The following is an 18,386-nucleotide window of genomic DNA, read 5'->3' as shown; positions in this document are numbered from 1 at the left end:
ATGCTTTTACTACTGAAGTCATTTCATCAAAGGAAATTATATTATGTTACAGTAAAATGCTTGGAACATCCTGTGTAAAGAAATACAAGCAAGAGTTGAATTTCTTTCATTTATTATTTGAAAAGTGCAGATGCATTTCTAAAGCCGTTGTGATTAAAATTCTAAGGTTTTTGTTCTTTTCAAAGGGCAGCTCTGATTATAATTTTTAAAAAAGTCTTAGAGCTTGAATATCTCTGTATTCACTAATCACATGGTATCCATGTCAGAATGCTTCACAGAAGCTTGTCAGGAATCACAATCTTTTATAAGATCCTCTTATCACCACGCCATTCCCTAAGCGCCTGCACATCAGACTTACTGTGTTGTCTTCACTCGGCCCCCAAAACTTCTACCCAGGTGATCTTTCTCCCCCTGCCTTGGTGGTCTGGATCTTAATCATACTGTGTGATCACAAATGGCTTCGGTGCTTATTTGAACAAGATCAATTTTTACTGGGCAGAGTGAATTGATTCTTCAAGTCCTGCCAATATGACATTACTGGCTTTATGAAAATTGATTTAAATATTATTACAGCATATTAACTAACATTAATAACTAAAGTATTTGAAAAAGCTGATGCAATACTCCTTGCTTTGAACAGGGGCAGCACTAACGAGCTTAAATCCCAAAGGAAGCTACCGTTTCATCTGACTGGTCATGTAGATGTTAAAGCCCGTATGCATTGACTATACCGGACTCTTAAAAAGCAGTGAAGCCATCTAAGTTCACATGTTCTCACGTCACACCTTTACATCCTCCTTGTAAACGTTATGGAGCACTTGACGAGTAGTTCTTCAGCTGGTCTGACAGAACTGCAAGTGAAGGTGCACAATACTTTGTCTTTTCCCTTTCTGAGGTACAATGAGCAGCCTCTGTAGTAGTACCAGATTCTGCTGGTTTGAAAATTAGAAATCAGATCCAGAAGTAAGAGAGAGAACCTTGGCTCAGGAGCCCAGCAGATGCTTCAGAATTCATGAATTGATTAAGGTAAAAATTCGAGGGTTTGATTAACTGTTCAGCTCTCAGGTTTGAATTCAAAAAGGCTGTAAGTATACAAATTCATGATTTTCTGCCTTAGCCTTGAAAATTGTACTTTTTACATTAGCATGTTATGTTAACTATCTGTTTTTTAAATTATGACCATGTTTTCAGAAGAATCTTGCTGAAGTATCTGCAGCTTAAGTGCAGTCAGCAAAAAAAATCTGCACATGGTAACTGCCTTACACAAAGATTTCCCTCTAAAGCTTCCCCTCCGGGTTTTGGTTAATATTTGAGTAAAAGGCTTTATTTTATCATACGTTTATTATTCTGAGTAACCTATTTTTGCCCCGAACTGATGTGTGCTAGAGACAAAGCTGGACTTTCCTGTTCCCCTTGCATGACAGATGTGAAATCACTGGCGGGTGCGTATCGTGGTCGCGATTCGGTGAGCTGTTGAAGCAGCTTCGTGACTGAATTCCAGCGGATGTTTTGTGCGGTGCTTCTTCAACCCGAGGCGTCCGCTGTTAACGTCCCGCTGAGCGGAGCGGCGTCCGGCTGAGCGACCCGGAGCCCGCCCGCAACAGCGGGAGCAGCTGCACGGCAAATCCCCCTTCCCGCGGTGCTGCTCAGCCGCCTTCCCCCGCGGCCCTTCAGCCGGGGCGAGCGGCCGGGGCCGCCCTGCGCCGCCGCGGACGCCAGGTGGCGGTGCCGCCGCGCCCACGGCCACGGGCAGCGCGGGGCGGGCGCGGAGCCGCGGCCGCTGCTCCCCGCTCCCCCACCCGTTAAAGACCGACAAATAAAGTAGGTGCGGGACCGCTCCTGTCACGCCGAGCCTCCTTCGGGGTCCCACCTCCTCCCTCCCGCGGCCCGCGGTGGTGGCGGATCACCTCACTGCTGGCTCCTGCCCTTTCTGGGTCGCCGCTGGGGAGATGAGGAGTGCGAGCAGCGTGATAAAATCACGGTCCTGCCTGAAAGCCACGGGCCTGCGTGCCGGGAGCCCCCACCCACCGGGCGCTCCCGCCCTGCCCGCCCGCGTCGCCGGCTGAAACCACCGCCGTGTCTGCGCGGAGCCGGGAAAGGCACGTTTCGGCGGCGGGCGGGCAGGGGACGGGGCGCTGCCGGCTGGAGGGGTCGGAGAGGAACGGAGCGGGGAGCAACTTTTCCCCGAACTCGAGCGGAGCGGGCGGCAGCGCCTCCCGCCGCCCCGGCAGCGGCGCCGGCACGGCGGCGCCCGGCCCCGGCGCTGTCCGCGGTGCTGGCGCTGTCCCCGGTGCCGGCGCTGGCCGCGGTGCCGGCGCTGGCCGCGGTGCCGGCGCTGGCCCGGTCCCGGCCCGGTCCCGGCCGCCCATCCCGGCCCGACTCCTTTAAGATGATGCAATCGGCATCGCCCTCCGCGCTCCCGTCCCCGCGCCGCTGAGCAGAGCCGCGCAGCGCGGCGCAGGGGCGCGGGAGAGGCGCCACGGCCCGGCCCGGCGCAGCGGGGCGGAGCGGGAACGGGGCGGCCCCGCAGCGCTCCGGCCCCGGCGGCGGCGGCGGCCCCGGGGGGGACATGGGCGCGCCGCCGGCCGCGCTGCCCGGGTGGCTGCCGCCGCGGGAGCCGCCGGAGCCCGCCAGCCCTTAGCGCAGGCTGCGGGGTTTCTGCAAGTCATCTGAGCCAGCCAAAACGCGCGCCCCGCGCTCCCCCTGCCCCGCTCTCCCGGAGCCCGCTCGGATTTATTCGGGGGGTTTTGTTGTGGGTTTGGTTGGTTTTTTTTTTTTTCCTTCTCCCCCATCGTGCTGTATGTATTGGTTTCTCTCGTCACCTGCCACGGTTAACTTTCCTGTGACTCGGTTTAACTCTTGAGATCTACGTGGATGTTGCTAAGAGCACTTTTCTTGCCTTTGCTGTCCCTTGCCGGGATCGGATTTCATACTAACTGGACTCTGTGTGCCTGTATGTGTGTTCTGAGTGTCTTGAAATTTTGCTTTCCTTTACAAGAGCTATGCATTAATTGTAACCAAGGTAAGACTCGCTGTTCTTGTTCCCTCCTGTGCATGTCTAAATTAGATGTTTCTTTAAAGATGAAGTATGTATTTTCTTTTAAACGGTGGAGTCATACGTAGTCCTTCCATTGATTAGTACTTGTGAAAAAGAAGCATAGAACTTGCAAAAAAAATAGACCTATTTAGCAGGAGATCTAGCTTGGCTTTCTAAACTGATCTGCTTTTCTCTGCTGCAGCTTCTGTGAGGCTTAAAAGAATCATTTGTGTCTTATTTTGTTTTCCCTTTTGACAGACCTGTGAATGGCCATAGGCTTGGCTTGACCTTGATTTTGCTGGCTTTGTTGGAAGATCTAATGATGTGATTGCATTTCATGAAGTGATTGCTCTCCAGCCTCTATGGCTTAGGGAATAAGCCACTTCTGCCACACTGTCACTCATGGACAATTCAGATGTTTTTTTTAAACAAACCTTTTGGCTATTTTTCTTTTCTCACTTCCCCTTTTCCCCCTGTTTTTCCTTAATGTTGGGAGCCTTATTCTACACTTTGATGTGACTGATAGTCCTGCTGCTTCGTGCTGCTGATTTCTGTTTTAAAGTACAATGGCTCTAAGTGGCAACTGCAGGACTTACCTTCCTCCTCGAGAGCAGGGGACTGGGCTGCACTCCTTCCCAGAGGTAGTGGAGCTAAATGTGGGTGGCCAGGTTTACTTCACTCGCCACTCCACCTTGGTTGGCACCCCTCACTCCCTGCTGTGGAAAATGTTCACCCCAAAGAGAGACACAGCCAACGATCTGGCCAAGGACTCCAAGGGAAGATTCTTCATCGACAGAGATGGTTTCCTTTTCCGCTATATTCTGGACTATCTCAGGGACAAGCAAGTAGTTCTGCCTGACCACTTCCCAGAGAAGGGAAGGCTCAAGAGGGAAGCTGAGTACTTCCAGCTCCCGGACTTGGTCAAACTCCTGACTCCCGATGACAAGCAAAGCCCTGATGATTATTGCCACAGTGACTACGAAGAGGTCTCCCAAGGCAGTGACACGAGAATATGTCCACCCTCGTCGCTCTTACCGCCTGATCGGAAGTGGGGATTCATTACCATCGGGTACCGGGGGTCGTGCACTATTGGCAGGGAGAGCCAAGCAGATGCCAAATTCAGGAGGGTCCCAAGGATTTTGGTTTGTGGAAGGATTGCTCTGGTGAAAGAGGTCTTTGGAGAAAGTTTGAATGAAAGCAGAGACCCAGACAGGGCTCCAGAAAGGTACACCTCCAGGTTTTATCTCAAGTTCAAGCACCTGGAGAGGGCTTTCGACATGTTGTCCGAGTGTGGATTCCACATGGTGGCCTGTAACTCCTCGGTGACGGCTTCCTTTGTCAACCAGTACACAGACGACAAGGTCTGGTCCAGCTACACTGAATATGTCTTCTACCGTAAGTACAAGACATTTCTGAGGGAAATGTAACTACCTGTTTTAAGCCGCTCTTTTCTGCTGACTGTACGATTCTCAATGCACAGAGTGCAAATTTCCTGCTGCGGACTGAGGTTTTATTTAGATCTGGGGGGGATACGCTTCAGTTTAAGCTTTCAAAATGTAAAGCAAGGCTGAACTCAGTGGCTTGGTCTTGGCTAGGTGGCAGCACAGACTGCCAAAAGCACCCCATCCCCGTGGCTGAAGGATGCTGCTGTCTCTGGCTGTGTAAATCAGCCGTCTGACTGCTTTGCACGCTTCCCAGGTATGTGTGGGATGCAATATAAGCCTTGCAAACACACTGCAGATTTAATTACAGAAAATCTTCAAATGGGATTCAATTTACAAAGGTAATAGCTGCTTGATAATAGTCAAGCACAGTCAGCCAAGCCATCTGTCAACAAACCTGACACACTTACACACAGGGAAGGGAAAACAAAATCCCATCCCCCTGGCTGCTTTTCAACAGGGGGCCTTCTCGGAGCCAGCTGATGTGCTCTGAAATGAGGGCTCAGAGCAAGGAGAGGCAAGTTGCTGCGCCTTGTTATGCAACATGCCGATGAAAAACAAACTATCCTCATAATGAGAAGTATCTGCCCTGCTTACCACAATCACATCGGATCACATACTGTTGTGGTAATTTTAGCTGAGAGCTCTAGCAGGCTCATTAACTTTCTAAGTTGATATTCAGGTAGAGGCACCGTTACCAATGGTAACATGAGGGTAATTTTGATTCTATAATTCTGTATCAGAAAATCATTCCACAACTGCTGTGCTTAAACATTTGAGAGGTTCACGAGGCTGTTTTCCTCCATTTTCATTTCAAGAGGGTGAAGGATGGAACATTTCCCCGGTCCATTTGTAGAAATGGGCTTTAGCCAGCTGCTGCTTTGGGCAGTGGGGTTTAGAGGAGAATGCTTTGCCGGCAGACCTGCTGTGCTGTGTGCGGTGCTTACAGTTACCAGGCTCGGTAACGTGGGAGCTGACAAAAGTTTTAGATGAAAGATGTATCAGGAAGCGAATAGTTTGTGTGTAATACTGGATGCCCTCTACTTTTGTGTTGGGGCTCAACAGGCAGCCCTAATCTGCTTATGTAATGATGCTTAAGTTAGCATCCTGAAAAGCCATCTGTATTTTTGATATGCGTAGATTTACTTAAAATTAGTTTTCTAGCTGGATTTCTTAGCAAAATGGTTCTAAGGTCATGGATCCGCTTATATTCTGACGGGGATGGATGATTTCTATTATTAGGCTTCTTCTGTTTGAAATCATAGTGTCTTGTACAAGTTATAGGAGGAGAATTAATTTAGTTAAAGGAATGGATTAGAATAAATTGTGTTTGCATTTATATTTAAAATCAGAAAAAAAAAGTAAGTTCCTTATAGGCACAATGGTTTGCTAATTGAAGACAGGATGAAGATAGATTTTGCATGAATTAGCAAACACAGACTCCTGATTTTCATATTACTCAAATTTTTCCCTTCAAGGATCGCTCATTGCTTTCACATTACTACAGCTGGGGTTAGGTACCGAGATGAAAGGAACCTTAGAAATTTTGGAGGGTGAAAATCTATAGTAGGTGTCACAAAATCTTCTCTCACCAGTGCAGGGAAAGCCCAATCCAATTAAAGTTCCTGGAAAGACTCTTATCCAGTTCAACAGGCTTTGCATTTGGCTCATATCAGTTTTGTGCATTTTTGACACTGATACAGTTTCAGAGATGGATTTTTCAAAGGGCCCTTCCCTAGGTAAAACCTAAAGCAACAACCGTGATGCCAAAACACTCTCTTTTATCATTCGGTTACGTTTTGTGCCATTTGCTGCTTGCTGCGATAGAGCCACTGGTGGGATGCAGACCTTCTCCAGCCACGTGCCTGGGGTCTGGCTGCAGCCAGCCAACCTGAGAGCAGGCACGATACCTACGGAATTCACCCGGAGCCAAAGAAACCCCTTTCCAAATTTCCCGAAGTCATTTCATTTGAAACTTTGAGGACCAATAAAATTGACATCTGGCTTGTAGTGGAACATTACAACTTCTCTGCAGCTGCTTAGCCATAATTATTTAATTAGAAGTTGCCAACTGTGTCTATATAAGCATTAATTCATCAAGCTGTTGTGATCAGGTTAATGGGCCTAAACATGGGAGGTGTCTAATACAACTGGTTAGGCAGATGCAGAGGTGGTCTTTGCAGAGCTGCTTAGTAGCTCCTGTGAAATGCACAGTTGGAGGGACTCTTCAGAGCTGGGAAAGGTTGATTATTTCCAAAGGAGGAAGAATAGAGGGAGGAATATTTTTTTGATACACCAAATACATTGTATGCTCCAAATATTACTCAGAAGGTAAATGCCTGTGGTTGGCACGAAGATAAAGGACATTCTTCATGTGCAAATCCTTTTGAAAGTAGATCAGATGGACCGAAGGGGGTGTAAACTGTGCAGCTACTCACATGGGTACAGTGTGTGCTGTTAACAGAATTGCACGATTAATATTGTATGACGTTTTCTCCCCTTGTTCAAATTTAGGTGCTATTAAGGCTAATGGGAGATTCATGTTCTCAGGAGGAGGTTTTCCCAAAATGCAGGGCATGCAGAAAGCGTCCTCTACAGTAAACCTGCAGCTGTTTTTCTGAGCGGGTGGCAAGATGGGCTGCAAAGCCAGCACTCGGGGTGACAGTGCAATCCTCAGAGCGCAGCTGGGCTCCACTCCAGTCTCAAATAGGCTGATGCAAAGGAGGGTTTGGAGACAGGCTGTGTTGGTACATTAGAGCCATAATTAAACAGTTCTTTGAAATGCAGTTCCTGCGTGGTGGGTAGGCAGGAGTAACAGCCTGCCTCCTGCTCACAGGTGGAGTATGAGTTGAGGAAAGCAGGTGAGGTTCTGCTCAGGCATTTTCTTTCCCTCCAGTTTCTCTTATGTCAAAGATGTTTACTTAAATTTTAGACTGGCTAAGGTTGGATTTCTAACTTGAACTGTTTTGTGGTCCCCTCCTCCTGTTGTTTTGATGATCTTGAAGTGAAACCTCATCTCCAAACACTTTCATTTTTTAAGAGGATGATAGCCTGTGCTTGGATCTTCATTTTTAAATGTTTTCAACCTTTACAATGGGATGAATCAAAAATGTGCACTTGAACATCTGGTAAATGTTGTGGTGGGGGTGAAGGGTGTTAAAGCATATGGGCTGGCTCAGCCTTTTGTAGCCTGGCCCCATTCCTGACTTCACAGTGGCAGCAGCACACTCTTTTTCGTCACCTCCCATAACCTACAAACCAGCCCTTTCTGCCTGCTTCCAGTCTTGCAGCATTGCCAGGACTGTGGGTGACAGTCCTGCACGTGGATGTTGCGATTGCCAGAAGAGCAAAATAACAGGTTGGAAATGGAGAAGGCTTTAGCTTCAGACAGCAGGTCAGCAACATGGCAAGCTGTGTGCATGTGTCTGCAGAGCAGCTAGGAACCGAGTGACATGGCAGTGGGATGGGATGGCATGGGATGCGATGGGATGGGGAGAAACTGCATGGCAGCCCCTGTCTGCATATTGTGATTGCCTCCCAAAAGCCTGATGTCACATCCCTTCTCTCTCTGCTTGTCAGTGGCTGAGACTGCAATAGGCTCTCAAAACAGTTCACAGTACAGAGGGGAGATCTTGACTCCAATATATCATGTCAGACCACTTGCTTTTACTCTTGTGACTCCCTGCACAGCTGTGGGTAGCACCTATAAGGAGCGCAGCTGGCACCACAATGAGCAGGTTGCCCTCAGCTCAGCTGGAGCAATAAAGCCAGGGGAGAGGAGAGCTACCAGGCAAAAAGGAACAAATATAGAAGAAGTACAGATGGAGGAAAAGGAGAGAAAATTCACACACAATCTGGAGAGAAAGAAGTAGGGAAAAGATGTGGGTACTGACAACTACACCAAGACAAGGTGAGGGAGAATTTGTTAGGTACGTCAAGTCTTCGGTTTAACCCAAATGTTTTCCTGCAACAAGCAGACGGAGAGGGGTTGACAAATGCTCCTTCAAGTTCACTAGCAGGAAAGAATACAGAGATTTAGACAGACAACTGTCCCTGCCCTTCCTAAAGTTGTGTTTCAAAGTCTGAGCAAGCATGAGAAAATCAGGACGATCAGTCTGATTTGCATAAGCCTTGCCTTCTGCCGGCCACTTCACATCTGCACATGTGGAGCAGCTTAAGCACCTGCAGATGTTCAAAGGAAACTGTTCCTGGCACTGTAGCTCTGAAAGCCAAAAATTAATTAACAATGCTCTTGCTCCTGAAGGACATGTGCTGCCTCCACTCGCTCTAGGGACAGTTGTAAATTTTGGCCTTCTCGCCTTACTCTTTCAAGAAGATGCTGGCTGGGTGTGCCTTTCACTTGCTGGTAGGAGGCTGATGTGTAGAGATGTTTGTTAAGTAGGTTTCAGATTATCCTGGGATAAACAGATGAATCCTCTGTGGTGGGGCTGTGCAGGAGGGAAGAGAAATGCCAAGTGATATCCTCTGCAAATACGCTCTCATGGCCCTTCACTGGACATGTATGTCTGGGATAATCCTGGTGTCATTTATACAAGATGATCCACTTGGGATTAATGCAGCCAGCTGTGGCCTGTCACTTTGTATGCGTGAACAGACCTAAAAGATCCCATACTGATGTACATACCACTGACACATAAATGAATTGTGTGGTAGAAATTTGACTAACAAAACTGAATGTTCTTGCACAGTGACACCTACAGCTGTGCTGTCAATCGAGTTAGATGTGGAAGAGGAATATCACCTATTTTCCTCTCTCTTTAAACTGATACTGTTCTATGTTCTAGTAGTTGGTTCTGTCTGGTTTTAAATCAGTGAAGATCAAAATAACCCAAAAGATAACAAAATAAAGTCTAATCCAATGAATAATACAGGCTTCCTTTCCTGTTGACAGGAGATGTTTCTGTTTCCAGGTAATTATTGTCATCATCAGCAAATCTGGTCCATCTTGCCAAACAAAATTCTCTCGCACAAGGATGCTCGTCTGCAGGTGGTGGGGCTGTAATCAGCCAAGTCTGCTAGCATATTCATGTCAGAAGGACCTTGCTCCTAGCTTTTTTGGTCAGACTTGAGTGATGGTTGATTTTTTCCTAGTTTGTCATGGCAGACTGAAAAGCCTGTACAGTTTCTTGGTTTGATAAGAGTTATTCCATAGATGAAAAATGCTATTATTTGTTAGAAACCAATAGTGTCAAATCTAATTGTTAGATCAGTCTACAAGTCTCCAGCTTAATGGATAACTGAGGCAAAAATTGGTTAAAAAGTTGTTTGGATACAGGACTCAGAGTTCATTCTGACAATGTATGGATAGTCATGTTCAGGAACTGGCAAGGATGGCTTTTGGGTACTGGCCTTTGTCTCTACCCAGTATTCACGGCATGGCTGGTTATTTCATAGCCTTTTGGATACAATCTTCATTAGCTTGAATGTTTGAGATAGATGTTTGCCATCATTGTACAGGTCCGTTACCTTGCTGCTCCAAAATACCACCTGGTGATGCAAATCCTCCCTCTGTCACAACACCTGTGCAGCAGCCAGACAGATTTCCTACTGAGGAAAATTCTTGCCCCTCTGTCCCCTGTCTGTGGAGGTCTCTGCGGTGGAAGGGGGTTTGTGAGTTCAGGTGATAAAATCAGCACTGCCCGAAGAGGTTGTGGAGTGGGTTTTGATCTGGTGTTTGCGCCTTCCCTCTCTTTCCAAGCTGTCAGGGGGGCTGCGCGTGCTTCGTGCAGTGCAAGTATCGGAGAAGCAATGGAGATATTTGTGCAGGGTTCAGTGAAGTGAGGGCCTGGCCATGGGCACAGGCTGCTTTGCATCCTCGCTACACCTGGCCACCACCTCTGCTTCTGCGGGATCAACAGGTACAAACTAGAGGCAGAACCTCACCTGTGAAGCTTGAATTGCTGCTACTGCTCCATGATCCAGAAAGACACTGTAATGACTAAAGGATTAACCAAGGAGGGCTGGCATTTAGGGAAAAAAAAAAAAATCAATGTATTTTAAACTAGTCTTGAGCTGGATGTTTTCCAGGAACAGTGTGCATGAGGTCCCACAGCACCGTTTCGGTAGACTGACTGATCAGAGGAGGGTTTTGCTGTAATGTAGATGTGTGCCTGTGAGGTGTTCCCTTGCTGGTGTCCCGGGAGGTGTGGAATCAGGGAATGCCCAGTCTGCTGCCCTGGGACGGCAGAATCATGGGTGGAAGTGGCTGAGCATCCTTGGGTTGCTCTCTGCGGAGTGGTGTGGAATGGATCCCACCAGCTGGTTTTCTGCAGCTTTATTCAGCCTGTTGAGGTCTGGCCTTTTTTAAGATTTGCTGAAATGTAGTTGTGATTCTTATGAAAACAAAATCTGAAAGAGCAAAGGAGTGTAAATAAGAAAACATAACACAGATATTTGCCATTCAATGAATATCTGCAACATATTGTATACACAGACAAACACTTCCTTGAAGCAGGTTGTTTTTTTTTTTTTTTTTTCCCAGCCATCCTGGTTTTGTTTAAATTTGTAACTGCAACATTTTCTCAGTTTCTTTGCCTTTTTTTCGGCTTTTCAAGTTCAAGGCTAACATACAGTAAATATGGAGAGAAGAAGCAAAATCTAAATTACATCTTTGCAAAGAGCAAGAGTAACCTTTTATGAAACTTGCTCAAAACCATATTTTTTGTAAAGGAAGAAAATAGATAATACCTCTGCTAGCAGGATCTGGGTAAATAAAATAGAGAATGAACAGCAGTATACTGGGCATCAGAGTACTGTGTAGGCTGTTTCCCTTAGTTTTCCCAAAATAGCTTGTTATATTAGTTTTCTAATAATGTTTAAAGGAAAGCGAGAAGTCTAGAATTGTGAGAATACTTTTTACATTTCAATAGCTGGGTATAAGCTTTGTTGAAATACCCATAAATATAAACTGTTCAATTAGAGTGTGATCCTGTTGACCACTTTCTATTGACTATCAGTCATGTAAAATGCCTTTCTGTCCATAAGCTGAGTGTCGGTGTGAGCACTCTACAGCTGTAGTAACTGGCTGGACTCAGGAAACTGGTTCATAAATCACTAGCGTTACAAATTTTCCAGTGCTTCTTCTGAATCTACTAACAAAGTGATTAGCGATTTATAGGAGCTCATTGATTAGCTGCTAAGGCAGCTAAAAAATTCCCCTACCCAAAATATAGTGAAGAAAACCCTGGCCATCCTGGTTTGCAATCCATCCTGAAAACCTCAAAACCAAGCTCCTTTAACTCCACAATGAAAATCTCTATAGCTGTGCTCCAGACACAGGGCTCTGGAGTTTGTTGGAAAAAGAGTACAACATCCCCAAACCTTTAATTTCAAACAGGAAAATGAACCTGAGCTTTGGAGTGCACTTCTAGAAGAACAGAATTACTTCGGAGGGAGCAGCGGTCTGAGGAATGCTCTCATCCTTGCTCTGAGCTTGGCCTGTGGGTGGGAATGGAGACCCAGCGCTGCTGTTCAGTCTTTGGCCAGGGCCTGAAAGCCAAATTTAAAGAAAAAATTCTCTCTCTACATATTTTGGAAGAGACTTATTTCAAGACTTCAGACTGAATTTCCATCAAACTGAATCAGAGTATATTTTTACACCAGAATTAAATCAGGCTGAAATAGAACCCAGTGGAACATGCTGATTTTGACTGAATTTTGCACTTTAAATATTCTCAAAGCCAAAAACTCAAAGCAAAGCTTGGGTGAGCAAAAAGCATACCATCAGAGAGCTTGAAAAAAATGTTTATTTGGGCTCCTACAAAGGGAATTTTACTGAATTTTTCTCAGCTCAGTAGTTTCACTGGTAGCATGGGGAAATCCAACATTTTGTTCCACAAAGGACCAGAAGGATTGCAGAGGCTAATCCCAAGACTGGGAAGTGAAGATGGCTTTTTGCAAATATACTGTTTGCATGCTTATATGAAAATGTGATTACTGATCATCACTTAAACTAAATATAATATCTGTATCGATAATGGATGCTTTCATATAAAATTTGAACAGTTTTCTCTTGCAGTGTTGTTGCCTTAGCGCGGTGTCATATGGCAAATAAGCATAGGCTGAGCATCAGAGGAGAAGACTGGGGCTTCTGAAAAAATTGAGATGCTTCACTGAAAATCTAAAATCTCCTTGCTTATGACATACAAAAATTAATGAGGAGGAATTCAATAAGTTGCTGATTATTTTATAAGGATGTTGGCTTTGGTTTTCTCTCTTAGTTTTTAGGTGATCATCAAAGTCAGTGCAGGGAGCTGGTCCTCAAGAGGGTGCCTGGTTCTTTTCCTTTGGTACAATGTTGCAGCATAGTTGTGGGGAAAAAAAAAATTACCACTGTCTTCTTGCAGAATTAAAGAGGGAATTCTGTTTCTGAATTAATGGCCCAATAGTGGTCAGTGGTAATATAATTTTAATGTATAAATAATACTATTTATTATATCATTTATTACCTTTATTGTTAATACTGCTGGTGTTTTATGTTATATTTATAGGCAGAAAAGTAAATATGAAATGGTCAGGTTAATGACAAAAACTCTGCTGAGCCCAGTAGAGCTGCACCAGCTCCCACAGCTGAAGACCTGGCCAAGCATTTCTGCAACACATTAGCCCTGTCTTGTTTCTTACCCTGAGAAAAGTGTGTGCTCCCATGTGGTTTGGCTGACTAGAAAGGTTTGCTATGGAAGATATCTCATTGTTTGACATAGCAAATATATTTAATGTCCTTTATTTAAATACAGCTGTGCTTTCTTGAGAGGTCACTATCAGAAACATGTTGCTGACAATTTCTTGAAAGTTGGGTTCTTTTCATCTCATTAGTTTGATCATGACATGCTATAATCTGACTGCTTTTCTCTGACTGATTTACCTCTCTGCCATTCCTGCCAGTATTGGATAGAATGACTTTCTCTCAATCCTGCCATCCCCCCTTAAACCACAAGACTTGTAGGTTAGAGAGGTTTTGTACCCATGACTCAAATAAATTATTTCACTCCCTTGGATGTTATTTAACCTCAACCACGTGCAGCCCAAGAGTGTCCTTACTTTCCCTGGTGAAGCCACAATTATGAAGATGCAAAAGCATGTGTTTCCTAGCTGAGGGAAGTGTAGTTTCTAGGTATTCTTGATTTCATTCATTTGTGAGCATTCAAGAGAATGAATCCTCTGTTCTCTCAAGTCAATGCACTTATATTATGTGAGGATTAAATCATTCCCTTCCTTCAATTCCGAGTCTGCAGATAGAAAGCTGTTCTGCCTTACTTTAAGTAGACAAAGAATATTTAAATAAGGATGCTGATAAAAATGCTTTCACCAGTAAAGAATCTGTTGCTTTAAAGAGTCCTGTAGAGTCCTGTAGGTGAAAGCAGAAGTCAAAAGATACCATTTCTTGCAGATAGATTGAAAAGTTGGTTTAAGTTTGGTCTGTGGGAAGAATTTCCACAACCCGGTGACATCTGCACTGCTGGGGAGAGAACCGGTCCCTCCCCACTGGTTCACCGTGCTCCTCTGCTGCAGCCCCCAGGGGGGCTTTTTGCTCAGTTCAGTTCACCTCTTCCAACCTGCGCAAGGATTCTTCTGATTTCAGAAGGCCAATGAACATTTTCACATGTCATCGTAAAGATGAACATTTAGTAGCAATAGTATTTGTTCTGTGCATGGGTTTTGACGTCCTTTATGATAGAAATAAATAAATAAAATAACCTCCCTCCCTGAAGGACAGTATTGTCACATTATTTGGAGTTAAAAAAGAAATGAATGTCACAACTAGTTTTTTTTTCCTGTTTTATATCTGTTAGTTGGTTTGGATTTTTTTGTTTGTTTGTTTGTTTGCTTGCTTGCAGGATGGGCAATGAATACAAATGAGTCTACCTCCCATTAAAAAGATAATACAAAATTTCCCAGGTGTGGGATTAGGCAGCCCATGGTAGTCTGCATCCCATTGAGACTGGTAGATCTACTGGAGGTCATTAATGGGGAGAATCAAACCCTGCTCTAACTTACTTCCACTTTTAAATCTTCAGAATACTTGGCTTGTACCTAGGAAGCATCAGTATTTACCTTCTGGGTTTAAGAAGTCAGAATAACCTTTCCTGTGCTGAAACTCAAAGGACTGGAGAAGATGATCCATTTGAAACTCTTAATAACTGTATGCTTTCTTTTCCAGTAGCAGCCCACATGTTTCCAGTCAGGCTGGTACAAAGCAGGTGGCACATAAGCAGCCAAGACTTGTTCACATGGGCAGGATCACTGATTCGTCTGCCTCTCCCCAGGCATCTCTGCAGTCTCTTTGATTTCAACAGATAAGCCAAGGGATCCAGACCTTCCATCTGAGGCTGTGCTGTGCCCTGGCCATGAGATGTTTCCCATCCCCTTTGACGGGGTGTTGCATGCCGCTGCATTGCTGCCATGCCCAAATAAATTCACTGCAGTAGCATAGAGGTTTGAGTTTGTGTATTTGCAATCCAGCAACAACAGATTCAGGATCAGACCAAGTCTGGATGCAAACAGGCAAAAGCCATGGCTCCCACAGCATTCATAGCTGCTGGCAGTGAAACTGAATTTTGTTCATTTGTACATTTCTTTTCCAACTTTTGCTAGTGACTTTGGTATAAATGGCATCGTACTTGAAGTGCGTCTTTGCAAGAAGGCAGTCACATACAGACGGGGAAAGAAGAGCAAACCTTCCCACAAACGATTTGAGAAGCAGCCTCTCTACTGTGTGCCTGCTAATGAAAATGCAGTGGAAACCAATCATTTTCTGGATGAAAGCTAAAAGCTACATGGCAGATAGTAAATAAATAATTGCCAGGAAACACTGCACATAGATTTTTTTGGGGAACAGAACTTAATTAAATTTCATGAACATGCCTACGTAGTTCCATTGATCAGGAAAAAATGGGTATGTGCTATGTCTTTAAAATTTACTCACTTGCCAGTGTTTTGCTTTCCTCCCCTCCCTCAGTTTCATTCACTTTATATCCTACAGTGGTAAGGGAATGCGTTTCTATTTTTCTTTCTTGAAGAAATTGATCCTAAGAAGCACAGGACATGATGTATGGTTTGTAACTCGACAATATTGCTAAGCAAAAAAAAAAATCACGGAAGAAGGCTTGGCAGATATTATATTAATATCCATTTTGAAATGGATTTTTTCCCACTAGGACCAATAAAAAATATGCAAAGGCTTTCAACAGCCTCTCTAGTAATAATTAGTTAAAAGATGGTGTAAATCTTGCTAGGCTAATTTAGCAAGGTAAGTTTTTTTAGACACTTCACAAGACTTTCTTGCCATTGAATTCAGACTGATCCCTGAATTCGCAATTCTAACCACTCTGGGTCTTGCTGGGGTCTCAGCATCTCCTCTATGGTCCATCACAGAGACAAAGAAGCAATAGAGGTGACCATGGCTGGTGCCTGGCAGAGGTGCAGAAGGACCAGACAGTCACAGCCACCACCGTGGCCCAACAAAGGGTGTTGGGTTGTGCCAGGGGACTTGAACCTCGTCACAGCAGTGGTGGATCTCTCTCTTCTGGAAGAGCTTCATTGGGGTTGCCAACTTTGCAGGATGGCAAATGCGCCACTGTTGCTGAGAACAAAATATATTCCAAGAGAACCCAGTGAATTTTTTCTGTTTATTTTTTAGTCGTCAGATGTCCTACCCCAATTGCCTTTTTACGTTAGGACTGTGAGGGTGGCTCTCAGAGTGCCACTGGCGGCATGGGCCTGTGTCCCCCACCCCAGGGTTAGCAGCAAGCACCGGGATCCATTTTGCTCCAAGCTGGCTGCTTTTCGTTGCCCATCTCATTGAAGTACGGCAGCAAGTTGTTCGGTAAATGAGGAGGCTGCTGTCCTTGCTAGCATAATTGTGATTTGGCATATTGGTACAGTATTAAAATTCCAATTGAACAGATGGTGTCAGGATTTTAACTTATGCTTATGAGATGCAGATGGTCCAAGGAGTGAACTTGTACACTAGTTATTTTTACTTTGAACAGGTTAAGAACAAATTACTTTTTGACTACTGTTATTATTGCTCTACTTGTCATTTTTTCTTTCCCTGTGCATGTGTGCATGCACGTATGTGTGTGTCTGTGCACATGTGCAAATCTTCTCATGATCTTTTTCCCTTGTAACAGCCCTATTTCTGCTAGAAGTCCTCTCTCTATATATTTACTGTTTCCTTCCCAGTGGCCCTCTTATTTCCCCTTAGACCTGTTGCTGTTCTCCTTGAGAGGTGTGGGGAGGAGGACCTGCCTGGCAGAGGTTGCGGACTAGAGCTCTGCAGAGGTCCCAGTGCTGTGTGCTCAGCCCAGCCGCCCGCAGGGCAAAACTGGCCCCGTCCCCAGGGCAAGCAGGGATAGCAGCCGCTCTGAAACCTGCCGTGGCTCTGAATCCCTGTGTTAGAGCCCAATCCAGAAAGCAGGAGAGTCTCAGTGCTTCCTGTATTTCAAACAAGCTGTAGGTATTTGAGATCTTTAGATTGGGGCAAACAACATTTCCCAAGGATTTAATCATTGAGTAAGTGTACCCAGCTTACTCCTAACAAGGGAAGGTATTCCTGAGGTCTGACTGTGATCAAGTGACTGGACCAGAAAAAATAAATCTTAGTCTGTTACCTGTCCTTGATGCATTTCACATGTACATCCTGGCAATACCAGCTGCAGGGAAGGTTTCCATGAAATATGATGCAAACATATGGCATAAGGGCAAAGACACCAGTTGCAGGTGTAGGTATAATCAGGTTCATTTATTCCTCCCTCATGCCTGCTACCATTACTCATTCCTCTTGCATGCAAATGTACAAATCTCCCTGCTGCTCATTAAAGCCCACGGTGTTTTAGAAGATACTTTTCCCATCCTTAAAACGCAGTGGGTCTGGGAGCACAGCGCTAAAGGGATGGAGGCACTTTCCCACGGCCCGGACCTGGCACCCAGGGACCCCATCTCCCCATGTCCCCACTCAGGGCCCTCAGCTGCAATTTTTACTGCTTCCTGGGAAACTGGTGAAGAATGTGAAAGGCTTTGGTGGCGGCTGGGCTGGAGGGTGCAGCAGGGGCTGGCTGGGGGCTGGCTGGGGGGCTGCAAGGACACCTGGGCAGCCTGCAGACCAGAGTGCTGCTGGAGTGCATCTCCAAAGGCTGTGAGATGTCTTGTCCCTGCAGGGCTGGCATTTCCCCTCCTCTTGCTGGGCCAGCAGAGCTGATGCAGAAAGGGCTTTTGGGATCCCCTGGAGCACAAAAAAATTGCCCTCCCACCTATTTCTGATAATTAGTATTTTTCATAATTATCCTGGATAACATGACATTGACCGAGAAGCCCGTGCCATAGCCAGAAGTGTTTGAGCTAATTTGGTTTTCCTCGGAGTACCCGGGAAAGGTAGGCTGTGTGCAGCGCTGGAGCACCGTGCCATCGAGGGGCATGCATCAGCCTCTCCTCTGCTCAGATGCTTAAGTACTAACGGGGACAGGGTGAGTGGGGATGAGTAATGAATATTTCATGGAAAAACATTACAACACTATATACAAGAGCAACTGACTCCATCACATCCTCACAGCTGCCTCCTTGCTTTAGACAATGTGTTTTTTCTCTCTGGTTACCTGATGGGCAGTGAGCTGGTGACAGAAGAAAGGCACAGTGCACTGGTCCAGGCTGCCACCTTCTCCCTCGCAAGCGTAAATATTTGAAAGTTTGTGTTGCTGCTTCTGAACGAGGGGATTAAAGAGCTCTGAAATATTACCTTCTTGCACTTTATGCTGTGTTTGAAACATTGCCTTCAAAACCACAGCTCTTCTGGTCTCTGGGATGGGAAAGGGGTCTCCCTCTGCCCCTGGAGTTTACGGCAGCGATGACCCAATCTCTCCATCTCCAGTGGAAATCTCCAAGCTGGGGGG

At 45.6% G+C, this 18,386-nt stretch overlaps 1 protein-coding gene across 2 annotated transcripts in view; it reads left to right on the top strand.

Annotated features, from left to right (window-relative positions):
• Positions 1–980: 980 nt before the first annotated feature.
• Positions 981–18,386, top strand: part of KCTD16 (potassium channel tetramerization domain containing 16) — an 82,340-nt gene continuing 64,934 nt past the window's right edge. The window contains exons 1-2 of one of the 2 annotated variants that reach the window (XM_087753895.1): positions 981–1,026; positions 3,296–4,432. In XM_087753895.1, the coding sequence (XP_087610021.1) occupies positions 3,604–4,432 (829 nt within the window). In that variant the 5' untranslated portion in view covers positions 981–1,026; positions 3,296–3,603. Of the gene's footprint in view, positions 1,027–2,656; positions 3,023–3,295; positions 4,433–18,386 lie in introns of those variants that run through there. The other variant, XM_009464366.2, reaches the window with a different exon arrangement.

The sequence above is a fragment of the Nipponia nippon genome, unplaced genomic scaffold (assembly GCF_047370975.1).
Source record: "Nipponia nippon isolate SJK-2023a ecotype South Korea unplaced genomic scaffold, ASM4737097v1 scaffold_17, whole genome shotgun sequence".
Classification (NCBI taxonomy): Eukaryota; Metazoa; Chordata; class Aves; order Pelecaniformes; family Threskiornithidae; genus Nipponia; species Nipponia nippon.
This window is presented reverse-complemented; position numbering and strand designations above follow the sequence as displayed.